At 39.3% G+C, this 14,157-nt stretch overlaps 1 protein-coding gene across 1 annotated transcript in view; it reads right to left on the reverse strand.

Moving 5' to 3' along the window:
• Positions 1-13,298: 13,298 nt before the first annotated feature.
• The window catches only part of SUSD2 (sushi domain containing 2), a 110,400-nt gene continuing 109,541 nt past the window's right edge, over positions 13,299-14,157 (reverse strand). The window contains exon 29 of the mRNA XM_072142254.1: positions 13,299-13,483. Within this exon, the coding sequence (XP_071998355.1) occupies positions 13,429-13,483 (55 nt within the window). The 3' untranslated portion in view covers positions 13,299-13,428. The remainder of the gene's footprint in view (positions 13,484-14,157) is intronic.

Below are 14,157 nucleotides of genomic sequence, written 5' to 3' on the forward strand. Positions count from 1 at the left end.
TTCACTGACATATTTGGCCTCAAGTTTCAGATTTCCATATTTCTCACTGACAAAGCATTTGATGAAGCAACATATAATCTATGAACTATAAAAGAGTATGTAACATTGTTACATATGAAATAAATATTCTATATGAAGTCATATTCTAAATGATTAAACAGTAAAAAGTTTATGAGCGTCCTGTTTCTGCCATGTCTGTGGCATCTTTCTTCATACCTTACAAAGCTGTGTCACTGACAGAATACTCTTTGCACCCTGATGCAGGATCTGGCATCTGTCATAGTTTTTTTAATGCTCTAATTTTTCTAAAAATTTTTAAGTTTTAAATATTGTATGAGTTCTTAAATGAGAACTGATATGAAATGAGAATAAACCTGTTTTAGGTCAATTAGGATTGCCAAAATGATTTATATTTACCAAATGCCGGAAGAATTTTTAAGGCATTTTTTATTACTTTCTGAAATGTTTGTATGCATTTCATTAGCATTCGGTTCCATTCCTCTGTATGACTTGGGTCAAATGTTTTGGATCTCCTTCCACAAGTTTCTTACAATAGTTGGTGGGAATTTAGGCCCATTCCTCTTGACAGAGCTGGTATAACTGAGCGATGTTTGTAGCCATCTTGCTTTGCCCATAATATTTCAATAACATTGAGATCATGGCTTTGTGATGTCCCCTATGATTTGCAAAGCGCTATGGAATATGATGGCGCTATGTAAACATGTACGTACCAAAATGTCGAATATATCAAAATATAAAAACATTTATTCCCAGTGTTGAACCCCGTATTGGAAAATAGCACCAAAATGTCCAAAAAGACACTTTTTCGCCATTTTGCAACATATAAAAATTTTTTATAAAAAATGATCAGAAGGTTATACAGTCCCCAAAAATCGTAGCAAAGAAAACATCCTGCAAAAATGATACCTCACCCAGCTTCATATACCGAAGTATGAAAATGTTGTTTGCGCAAGTAGATGGCAAAATAAAGAAACTGCATGGATCTCATCATCTCTAATCTGCTAATCTCTCTTTTTTATGTGTCAGATTAGTTGAATGTTCAGAAGCTATAATAAAATAATCTAAGCAGATTCTCAGCACACCGTACCTCATAACACAATGGAATCATGATGTGTCTGCTTAGAGAGACACCTGCCCACACTCTGGAATATTAAACTGAATGAAGTTGTATAGTAAGGGGTTAAAAATTATCTTAATTGTGTAAACATCACTAAGGGATTAAAATTTGAGAAATTTCTTTCATGGGCAAACCTCTATAAATACTGTCACTATAAAATGCAACTTATTACACAGAAAAGAAGCCTGCACACAGTTTACATGTAAAAATAAAATAGTTATAGATTTTTGAAGGTGGGGAGTGAAAAATGGAAATACAAAAATGAAAAAGGGCCTGGTTATTAAGGGCTCAATAGGTTTTGCTTTCTTAATAATTCTGATGCTGCTCTCAAACCCCAGAATTTGAATCTACCACATTCCCGTCCGATGTAGATTTCATCTGTAGTCTACAGCAGTCTTTTGGCTGCCCAAGGTACCCTTGTCCCCAAATTCTACCCTCTCCGTTTCGGACATTAAAAAAAAAAAAAAAAATTCAATGGCATGCACCTTAAACTGCAAACCTTTTATACCTTGTACACCACAAAACTGGCATTTGATGCATGATATATTGTTGTATTTCATACCAAATATTGACAACTTCACTTAGATCATATTCATTCTGATGTTTGCATAAGATTGTATGGCATACACAGCTTTGCTACAACCAATCACTGACACACCTTTTGCTACATTCACTCACTATATACATTCACTCACATGAACAAACTTAGCATTGCTACATCCATTCACTCACACGCACATCTCTTCTCCATGCCCATTTGCAACCGCAACTTCTTTTCTGACGTCTTTGGCCCCCTCCTCTGGCAACATGAAAGGTTTTAAGGACCTTGCAGTTGAGCAGGAAGCATGTAATCATATGATCATGAGGATGTGCATTAATGCTCATGATGGGAAAACCAGTGCAGAGGCTCTGCTCTGTCAAAGAGTGGGTGAAATGCTTTGTCAGCTATTCACTTGATCTCCATTATTGCGGTCTGGAGTCTCTGGCACTGCTGGATCCTCCTGACCTCCTGATGTTTTCTTGCTAGAAAGTGTATCTTATAGTCCAGAAAATATGGTATATATAAATATGTATTTATACACACAAACTGGCTCCATATGTTACTATTTTCATCCAGTAAGTAGGGTACCCATCAACTAAGAAAATATTGGCTAAAAGAACTATATTTTTTGAACAGTTAATACTTTCATCAGAAAAATATTTGGTTGAGGAGCATAGAAGCTATTTCTGTGGCTTGTGTGTTATAAAATTGCCTTCCCTGTAATTTGGAATTCTCAAAGTTATCAAAGCTTGGGCAACCACATCTCTGTGGTGTGATAATTCCATCACATCCTTTCGAGCCTTTGGCTGAGGTTACTGTGAAGCATTAGCTCATGCTGTATTAACCTATGTGTTGCTGTACAGTTTCACAATACACAATCTATAGAAATGGACGAGCAGAGAAGAAAGCACTAATGTATTAGGATTCAATTTCAATTATAAATTGTAATAAAACATTGAGGTCTCACGCAGGCCACTGTATATGAAATCTGTAAAATGGCCATCATAGCCTGTTAAAGGGAATTTGTAACTTTCCTTCAAACAGCACTGCAGCCTATTCATTGTTCACAATATTGGAAATCTCATAGCACCAGAGATTGGTAATGCAAAGTGGCAGTATCTGCTTGAAACTGGGCCGCACAAGGTCCATGTGAAGAATGAACTTATAAGCAATTTGGTGGAGTTTGGCCCCAACCAGTCTGATAATGATAGAAATTTATCCCTATGAAGAGGTAATCAATATGAAAGGACTATCCTGATACTTTATAATTATTCCTATTCTTAAATGTGACTGAAATACAACGGGCCGCATTGAGTATGGATGCAATGTCACTGCTCTGCGGCACTAATGATCGTGTTGGTTTTTGGATGTTGGACCAGTGTGTTTCAGTGTGTCTCATAGGGGCACATGTATCAAACTTTTGGCCTGCCTTTCTCTTTAATTTTTAAAATTTTTCATGGTGTTTGTGCCCATTTGCGACTATTTTTGTGCCTAACAGTGCCTAAAAGTTCCCCATTGTCTAGTTTTATGCAGTATTCACCTTAATCCAGATGTGAAAGTTGCGACTTTTCTAAAGTTAATGCTTATAAAATAATTTTTTTGAAAGCAAAGATAACACAAAAAACATTGATCACATGTTTCATGCCATTACATCCCTTCAGAAAGAACTAGAAGGGCATTAAGGTTGTTTGATTCAAAATATTAATGGCTAAAGGTTGATCTACAAACACTGAGATGAAAAACTGGGCAAGGCTAATAGCACAATTCATTATGGATAATTGATCTAACATGATTGCTTATTACCGTAGTTCTTTAAATGATTTGCACATGATTAAGACTTATACGGTAATTAAAATTCAGTAGTACAAACCAAAACAAGCATACACTCATGCGTTTACCGTATTTTCCGGACTATAAGGCGCACAAAAAATCCCATGATTTTCTTAGAAATCAAAAGTGCACCTTATATTCCGGTGCACCTTATATATGAAACGGCCGTGTTTAACAAGAGCTCTGGGCCACACCAGCAATATCCTGCCAACATCCTGCACACACGGTAAATGGGAACAATACTCCACACCGGCTCCTGAAGTGCCCTTGGCACCGCGATACCAACAACATGCCTGGATACATGCATGGAGAGACTGGAGCTGCAGCCATGACCCTGCATGGCCAGCAGTACCAGAGGGGGACTCGGCAGTGACTGGAGGAGGCAAGGAGGCAAGTCGAAGGTGGGCAGCGGACTACAGGCTCCATAGTGCGAACCACGTGGCTTCCTCATCTGCCTCCCCCACGGGCCACCAAAAAAACTGCTTGCGCCTTATAATCCAGTTCGCCTTATCGTCAGAAAAATACGGTATACTATACTTTTCTATTTCCCAGATTTTCTGTGGTGCACATGGGTCTATACAGAGGTTCCAGTGTCACCCAGAGACTTATACATTAAAAGGGATTGGCCTAATTTTAAATATATGCCCTATACCTGCCATAGAAAATAACTTGCTGATAAGTAGTGGGTGTTTGACTGCTGAGACATAAATGCATACTCTTTATGTGGAGAGGGACTCACTTTAAGATGCTTTTGTATCAGTAGATCCCTCTTCCAAATACCATGGGGCAGATTTACTTACCCGGCCCATTCGCGATCCAGCGGCGTGTTCTGTGTGGTGGATTTAAATGTGGCGGTTTTTCCGAATCTGCCAGGTTTTCGTTCGGCCACGCCCCCGATTTCCGCCGCGTGCATGCCGGCGCCGATGAGCCAAAATACGATCGCGTGCGCCAAAATCCCGGGGCAATTCAGGGAAAATCGGCGCAAATCGGAAATATCAGGGTAACACGTCGGGAAAACGCGAATCAGGCCCTTAGTAAATGACCCCCCTTGTGTCTAAATTATCAGTCTGAACTTTACTAAAAAAAAGTAAAGTTAAATATTCAAATATTTAAAATATTTCTCAATATTTCTCCTCCAATAACCCTTTTCTACTTTAGTAGTAACAATGATTAGATTGGAAAAATCTTTAACCACGTCAGGAAATGAATGGATCGATATAATAGATCTTATCATAAAATATGTCATGATTCTCACATAACAATGATTACCGATGGAACGTGCATCGGGCACAGAAACACAATAATCTAGTATCTATCATATTGTAGTGTACACTAATAATGGCCTGTGAGTTTTTATGGCGCTTCTTGCTTAGTAGAATAATTACACCATTATTTTTATCCTGGTTAATATTCTTAATTATCCACGTAATGGAACACATAATAAGGTAATAATATACACTTAATAGCGGCAATGTTAATATCCATGGTGTTAGATGAGCTTTGATGTAGTGCATTATAATAGTCACAAATATCAAAAACCAAGCCTAAGGGTTAATGATAATCCTTCTAGTGAAACTACAATTAAGTATTTGTAATGGATCTAGATTTTTTTCTTGCTGCAAAATGTTAACTTTGACATCCCTTTCATGGTTTGAGGCTTCAGTCTTTGTCTGGGTATTGGTAATCCATGATGTGTTTTACTTTGGCTTCTGTTGAGAAGGTTTCAGGATTTGTGGCTGTATAGGAAGAATTGATGTGGGTGTACTGGAGTTACATGACTCCTACGTTATGATTGACAGATTTTGTGTCTCAGTTTTCCATTTATTTCCAAGCCAAGGTATTCCGATTATAGGAAAAGAAAGAATAATGTAGTTGGAAGCAAAACTTGTTGCATAAAGTAGTGACATTTTCATCCATAATTATACAATGTAACTTTAAAAAGTGCAACATCAAAGGTAATATCTGATTTTTAATTTCATTGGGAAAATCTTTGAATAGATTTAGGCTAAGTCATCATCTTGAGTTATCATTATACCTTTCCTCCTTCTCCTTGACAAGGTACAATATGATTTTCGACCCTCTAATGACCTATTCACTGCCAAGGCCAAGCACACTATTACATTCTCTTTTGATCTTTCATCTTCCTTTGATGCTGTTGACCATTGTCTATTGCTAAATGCTCTTTCAATCCTTGTTATCACAGACCTGTCTCTATGCTAGATCTATTGATACTACTCCATGTGTACATTAAGAGTCTATCACTGAAACACCAGCTTCTAACCCCATTATCCCTCTGTTGGTGTCCCCCAAGGCCGTATCCTACTACTCATATCTTCTTCATTTGTATATACAGCCTAAGGACTAAGACAGCTCATAAGTTCCCTTGGCATTCAATACCACATCTATGTTGATGTCTGGCCCAGATTTATATATCTGACCCCGACATTCCTTCTCAATTGTCTGTTATCAATATCCTATCTAATTTCTCCTACTACCAAAAAGATAACATGGATAAAACAGAATTGATAATCTTCCTTCCATCTTGCAAGACCTAATAATTACAGGTAATAGCTCCCTAATTTCCTCAGTCTTACAAGTCCCAAAGTGCCATCACCTGCAACCTGTTAAAAAACAAATCTTGTAGGTGGCTGTGCATGCACTGTAACCTGTTCCAGGTAAGGCCAAAAACTAGTGCGCTGGTGTGGAAGCCAGAATGCCTCGCGCCTACCCGCTCCGCTGCCCTGCATGCATTGTGATCAATTGAGGGTCTGTATTAGCCATGATAAATACTCGAATGCCATTTGAGTGTTGTCCAGGAAAAACAGATGATTGCTGGGGTACAATCTTTAAAGGGGTTTTCTCATGAAGACAAGTTAGGCCATATCCACGGTATAGGATCTAACTTGCTGATCGGTGGGGGTCTCGGTGCTGAGACCCCCACAGATTGTGAAAACGAGGGGTCCGACCGACCCCTCGTCCCTCAGTCAGACTAATGGAGCAGACGACCACGCATGACCATTCTGATTCATTAATCTCTGTGCAGCTGAGTTTTAATCTTTTTTCAATTAGTTTTCATCTTTGTGGGAAAACCCCTTTAAATCTACATTAATTTTTTCAATGGACAGCAAAAAAAGTATGCCAGACAGATGCAACTTGTCTGGTAAAAACTGACACACTGGTACAAAATGTATGCCAAATGGAAGCAAACTGATTTAAACGTCTGTTTTTCACAGCCAAGAATTGGTTTTGTCATGGGGATGTAGCCTATGATTGAAACTTTTAAACAAAATGCGGACCAATTCTCTGTACCCCTGTCAAATAATTGTTAGCTCAGTGTTTGCCCTGGGTTACAGGGTGCTTCATACTGAGAATCTCATACTTACCAGCAATACAAACAATTGCACTTTCTACTAATCTGATCACTTTGCTAAATAAGTTCCCATCTAAACAGCAGAGCAGACAAGTTTTTCTATGCAGAGCAGGTTTTCTATGTCTGCTCTGGTAGGTCATTTGAAACCTTTGTATTGGGTTACACATATAGTCATAAAATACAAGCACCCCCCAAATAAATTGATACATTATTTACTAATAATAAATGCCTTATAATAAATATACAACGAGAATAAATAGTTGAAGTGTAATATGGTGATTTGTTCCCATTAAATGACCACTTGTCTTGTATAACTTAGATTAATGGATGAGTGTGTTTTATAGTGTTGACCCATGTTTCACCTTGGAAACTGATGATACTCCATTATCTACATGGTAATCATCCACAGTTAAATCCTTGGTGGGGCTTTAGGCATGATGGGAATGTGTTCTGGCCAGGTGTGTGTGCAATCCTTGTGTAATCTTCTCTGGGCTATTATTCCAGCCTAGTTTCGAGCAGTCAAAATGAATATTAAATATTTTATGTTGTTTTTTTCTCTAATGAACTTCATAATAATATGATGAATTTTACTGTATGTGGTCTACCGATCATTTCCTGTGGTGGAAAACCCCCTTAGTAAATTTGAGCATTATTTTCTTTCCTTAAATACTATTTTACTTGTCTTTATATTGTGTACATTTATTATAGCTCACAATGACAGGATAATGTACTGGGAAAGTGTATCGTATCTTCAGACCAAAAGGGTCATACTTGCTAGCTAACCCAGGTTATGGAGTCTTTCACCCATCGGCGTTAGCTTAACCAAGTTTTGAAGTCCCTGATTTTTATTGATTGGTAGTAGCTAAACCAGGTTATGGAGTCTAACAAATTCCCTGGTTTCCCTTCATTGGTACTAGTTAAACCAGGGTATTGAGCCTAAGGAATTTCCCGGTTTTCATCTTTAAACCCCTTTACAAATACGGTATCTGGATTCTATCCCAAGGAATTCCAAGGATACAATGGCAATTTATTAGAGGCCCATGCCTTGTTTTTACACTGTACATATGCAAATGTGCAACCATTATACTGACTTCATTTAACATTTCACGTTAATGTATATATGTCTATTGTTGAACTGGTTATTATGTTACTTTAAGTTAAATAATGGCATTCACAAATTAAAATGATACAAAGGCCTCTTGCCCATTTAATAGGGACAATAATCAGGTCATAGAGTCTTCTACTGAAGTGTTTTTCTGTGTGATTTTTCTTAGACAATAGACAATGACAGCCGTTTTATTTAATAAAGCCAGCTGATACTGCATCAGAGAAGAGTAAGGCCAAACCAGAAGGAAACTTGTTGGCTTGACATCATAGATGAGCACAGTGCCATGCAGCTGCTGCTGCTTTATAATTATTTTATTAACATAGTTTCTTCAGTTTATTCCTGCTTTACTTTATGCACTATTGGGCACAAGGAATATCTAGCACATAGTGTTGCATGAATTGCATTTATGGTAACCTCTGGCTGTACTGACTCAACGAAGGCCATAATTATTTATAAGAGAGATATTGAATCTCTTGGTTTTATAAAAAGCTAAAACCACATGTCAGGGCATCTAAAAATGACTCCTAGCATCTAACATTTGGGAATACATTCTGTTGAGCTCTATGGAATATTTGTTGCCTCTAAAATCCCCCCAACTATCCTTTTTTTATATGAAAAACTCCATAAGAATGTATGTTTATCCCACAGAATCTAGACCACAAAATAATATATAATAGCAGAGTTAACCAACAGTTCTAGAGATACTGGATTTTATTTTAGTCCACAATTACCAATAGGTCTCCAGTAGAGCAATACAGGGGCATAACTACAGAGGTAGCAGGGACAGCAGCTGCTATGGGGCCCGAAGTATGATGGGGCCCCGGCATCAGGTTTTGGGTGTGTATTGGGTGTGTATATATTGTATGTGTGAGTATATGCTGTATTTGTCTATATGTCTGTATATGGTATTGTATGTAGGTGTGTAATTGCTGTATGTGTGTGAATATGTGATATATGTGTATATGCTGCAATTCATTTGTGTCACGGTTGCACTATGCACTATGCACTATACCCGTAGCAACGGGGTAGTACGGTGCACAATCGGACCGTGCGCCACATTTATCATGCAGTGTCCGACAGAATTGTTTTGCATTCTCTATGTTAAAGGTGAAACAAAAAAAAGTTGGTGCATTCTGCTGGAGCAGTGCCGGGGGCGCCATATTCATGCAGAACGTGCGCCACATTTCATGAATCTGTTGCCCTCTGCACCTCTACAAGCAAACTGCACATAGAGAAGTTTGCGCTACTTTTGATAAATATTGGCCATTGTGTGTTCACTGCACTGTGACCGGGATTTAATAGGTCTATATGGGGTACATGATCTTGCTGCAATTTGTGTGGCCAGATGACGGCCCCCAATATGGTTGTGTGTATGGAGCTTATAAGTGTGCCTTGCCATACATCAAAGAAACAACTTTTATGTAACATAGTTATTTTACACTTCTCATCAAAAAAAACCCTAATTGTACCTTGGGCGTGTGGGACTGACACAGCATATGACAGATGATGAGGACAATGATAATGATAAGGACACAATGACAAACATGCACATATGGATGAAAAACGTTGTGTATATACAGATTCATTCAGTACAGTAATACAGGACTGGAGAAATCATATGTTGATGTGGAAGGGGCATAAGCAATATGTGCATGCGGTCTAATGGTTATTTAACAAAGCGGTTAATAACACAACAAACATATTCAAAGATAAGATATTGTAAAGATTAAGGCAAAAACTTGTTTTGACCCCAATGTGTGAATAGACCCTAATTGCCTCCTATAAACCAGTGTGTTTGCATTAAAATGATAGGAGCTGCAACATGAAAGATGGAGCCAAACACAAACTAAGACTTATTATTGACTGCTGTTAAAAAATTAGTATGCCTTAATTTGCATAAGAAAAAGTGAAATATGCTTAAAACTTCCTGCTTTTCTTACATAATTTGTACCTGTTTTAACGCACCGTTGCCTGCGTGCAGTGAGGCCATCTGTTCTTTGTGCTGTGCTACTTTTCATGGAAAAGCTGAATATTAATATTTTAACAGTGACAACACGGATGGATATAATAAAAAACATATCTTTGTGCCTGATTTCTAATACTGGTTTTTAATGAGTAGATGAAATTACAGACAAGTGAACATATCACCTTTTTCACTAAATCAGATGTTTGAAATGTGTAAATAAAGTCAGCCGGGGCCCAGAATACCGCAGTGGCTGGCTTATGTGGCCTTGGGCATGCTATGGTCACATGCTTGGTATTGGGACCGGAAGACGGGCCTACAGCCTGGCAGGTCTCTAGCAGGTGGTGTATGCAAGAAAAGCTGAAGGAGAAGCTGATGAACGATAGACTGCCACATAATAAATGTTTAGAGCACCCCCCGTAATTTATAAACCCCCCTGTAATAAATATATTTATATGGAATAAGCCCCCAGTAACATGTATTTATATTTATTACAGGGGACCTATATATATTATGGGGGTTGCTCTATACATTTATTATGGATGGGAGTTATATATTTATAACTAAACAAAATTTACCTAAAAAAATTGTGGGGAGGGCCCCCACCAGTTTGCACTTAGATGCCCCCACCTGAATATGCAAGTACTTTTTGTCTGGGCTTCAGCACTAGAACTACATTAACTGATACAGTGCTGGCAATGAAGTCCATCCAACAGATGGGAAGTCTTTGCAGTGTCTCCCCTTCTTTATTAGGCCAACATACGGGCCCATTTCCACAGGTTGAGGGTAATCCAACCCCTTTATACCTGCTGCATACAGTCTGTAACAGCCAAACAAAGAATCACAACCAAATAATGTAGTACAACTGTAATGGCAGGACACAAACAAGGACAAACAAACAACCTACCAGCACGGTTAGAGGAGACAGCAGGCGCAGACGTGACAACACAGTTTTATCAAAGCACATCTCTAAAAAAACTATTAAAACCCATATACATGGGTCTGGTAACAGTAAACCAGTGTAACCCACACCTTCCCTACCCCACTGTCACCAAAATGAGGTTTGACAACTGACCATTCAATACATAAAGTTCTGATATATCAACATCCTATAAAAATATACAAATCACCAGGATAAATCATTGTAAGTAAAGAATGGTTGATAATGAAACAAAGAATAAAGATGCAAGGAATGAAAAAAAAAAAACGGGGGTAAGGAGGGTCAAGACGGCCCTACGCATTCCTCCACTTACAGTGGCTTCCTCAGGAGTCTGTATACAGGTCCTGGCTAACACTCCTGTAAAGGCAGCTTCTACTTTCTTCATCGCCAAGTTACTGAATCTGGGCTGTGAACATCCTTTGCCACACTGCATCCAACCAGCTACCTCAGTCCTCGGCAGATATGACCTATACCTGTTTTGTTGCTATGTTGAAGTTCTGATATAAAGGAACTGTAAGTTAAAGTTCTACCTTGGCTCTATGTGTGATCCCTGGCTGCAGCTAACATCAAAGACCTCACCTTTACCATCTACCCTTGAATTCCCCATGCACACATACACCAGGAGTGCCCAAGGGGGAACCCTCCATCATGCTGCACTCTCCCCCTCTTTTGCAATCCTCTTGCCGGACCTGGCATGGACAAGGCCTGTTCCACCTGGACCAAGTGACTGTGGCCAGTCCAGTGCTAGGCCCTGCAGTGGCCAGCTGTCCCCAAGCCATTAGGTCAGGCTTCAGTGGTAGGATATTGCAGTCAGCAAAAAGTTATTTTTTTTCAGTAATTCAATTCAAAAAGTAAAACTCATATATTATATACAGTGGGTCCTAACTTAACGACACCTGACTTACAGATGACCCAAGGAAAACCCAAAAGTCATTATTTCAGAAAATTAGAATACTTGAGTATAAGCCAACCTGAATATAGGCAAAGGCACCTTATTTTCCATGAAAAACTTGCAAAACTTCTTTACTCAAGTACAAGCCTAAGGTGTAAAATGCATTGGTATCAGCCTTCCCTCACTCATGAAATGCCCAGCAGCCTCTACCACTAATTATATGACGGTATATAAGTATGTCCATCAAACTGCCCCCAGTATATAGGTATGCCCTGTACACTGACACCAATATATACTGTAGGTATGTCCAGCACACTGCCCCGGTATATAGGTTATTCTAGGATCTGCCCCAAGTATATAGGGCACATGCCCCAAATAAACAGGTGTTACAGCACAAAATACTCACCTATCATACTCATCTACCAGCGCTCCCTCCAGCTTCTTTGTCTACCAGGACACCGTCCCACCTTTCCTGGTGCGGGTAGAGACAGATTCAGGTGCTCTCGTACACCCTATGATGTCATCAAGCAGTGTTACCGCTGCATCATAGTGTGTGTGTGTGTTGTGTGGGCAGTGCGGATGTACCCATATGTATTCACACAGCTATATAGGAAGCTCGGAAAACTGGGGGGGAACACTTTTGTGTCGCGGCTGCACTATTCTTCATGCCACGCAAATTTTTCCACTTTAAGGGGCGTTCAGCTGCTCAGTCGGATTGTGCACCACATTTATCATGCAAAGTCTGACAGAAGTGTGTTGCACGCCCCATGTTAAAGGTGCAACAAACTCTGGTCCACTCTGTCGGAGCAATGCAGGGGGGGCCAGATTCTTGAAGAATGAGCACCAGAAATCATGAATCTGGGGCCCTCTGCACACCATACAGTCAAACTGCACATAGCACAGACTGAACTGTTCTTACTATATGTACCCCATTGTGCTGAAAAACTGGCCTATATTTCAGTATATATGGTATCATGGCATGGATTCTGAACCCGCACCGGCTTCTGTAGGTTCTTTTGCACCGTTTTTTAGATATCCCATTCACTATGCTGTGACTGTAAATGACTGTGAGTTAGCCACAGATGATGCCACTGGGCTGGGGCTTGCACACAGTGATCACAGGCTGTTTCTTATTGTGCTAAATTTTAATCGTTTTATTATTATTACTATTTAATATTAAGCAGGAAACCCAATAACCTTTTCTTTATTTAACAGATAAAAGGAAGAATTTATAAAGGGCTGTTGTGCACCCCCCCCCCCCTCTGGAAATACTCTGATCTTGCAACCAAATTATTTCGTCCTGTTGTAGAATTGCACTATAACCTGCCATGGCTGCAGTCAATGTGCCGGGATTGGGGGTCCCTGACTAAGCCCACTCGGTATGTCTCTCTCCCCTCAGTGTTCACTGCACACTGGCTCCTTAATGATCAGAAAACTAATTCTTAAGATCCAATTACAGCAGGTAGTTATGTCAAAAATATATTTTCAAAATATGACCATTATTGCCAATTGACAGTTGTAGTCAGACGCATTATATTTAATAACATTTTCTGCATTGATTCATTGACAGTTCTGTAAAATAGAACATTGTATATAAAGTATGGCTTGTAGGCAGCGTCTCTTCTGTCATTTCATGTAGACTCTCTCTATGGATCTTTAGTTTGCGTGAAAGTCACTGAAGGGACCGTTATCTCTTTCTTCCTGCAAAACAAAAATAGTAATAGATTGTTACACTGGGTGGGAGATTTATGGAGTTTTTGTTTCTTATCTGGTAACTGGCAAACCCCAGGTAGATACCAAGCTCCAGGCTTCCCTGCAGTCCCATTGACCTTGGACTTTGTAAATAAGATGGAGACTGAAGACTGGGTCAAGCAGCAGAATTTTTATTTATAAAATTATTTTAGCCTCTTCCCTTATAAAGAATGTCTGGACCATTATACAAGCTCTTATCCCTCTTGTGTCACCCCCTCATCCTCATAGACTGTAAGCTCTTTCGAGCAGGGCCCTCACTCCTATTGTTCCATATGTTTGTACTTTGTAATGTCTTATTTTATTTGTATATGTCTCCTATGAGTTGTAAAGAGCTATGGAAAATGATGGCCCTATATACATAAAGATTATTATTATAATCTCCACTGAATGTTGTATGTCAAGAGGTATTTTACTTTAAGGTCAGGGACACATGGGTTTAGACTGGGTCAGCTCCAGGTTTCAGTAGGCCCCTGGGCGATAGAGCTTCAGTGGACCCCTTTGCCGTGAACTCACAGGGCAGCGTTCAACATTCAGGAATGAAAACAGTCTCCTGTTCCCTAAAATATTCCCTAGGGCTAGGCTATCATGCCAAACAGCCTTCTTATGGTTATTTTATATACAGT

The sequence above is a fragment of the Engystomops pustulosus genome, chromosome 1, assembly GCF_040894005.1.
Source record: "Engystomops pustulosus chromosome 1, aEngPut4.maternal, whole genome shotgun sequence".
Classification (NCBI taxonomy): Eukaryota; Metazoa; Chordata; class Amphibia; order Anura; family Leptodactylidae; genus Engystomops; species Engystomops pustulosus.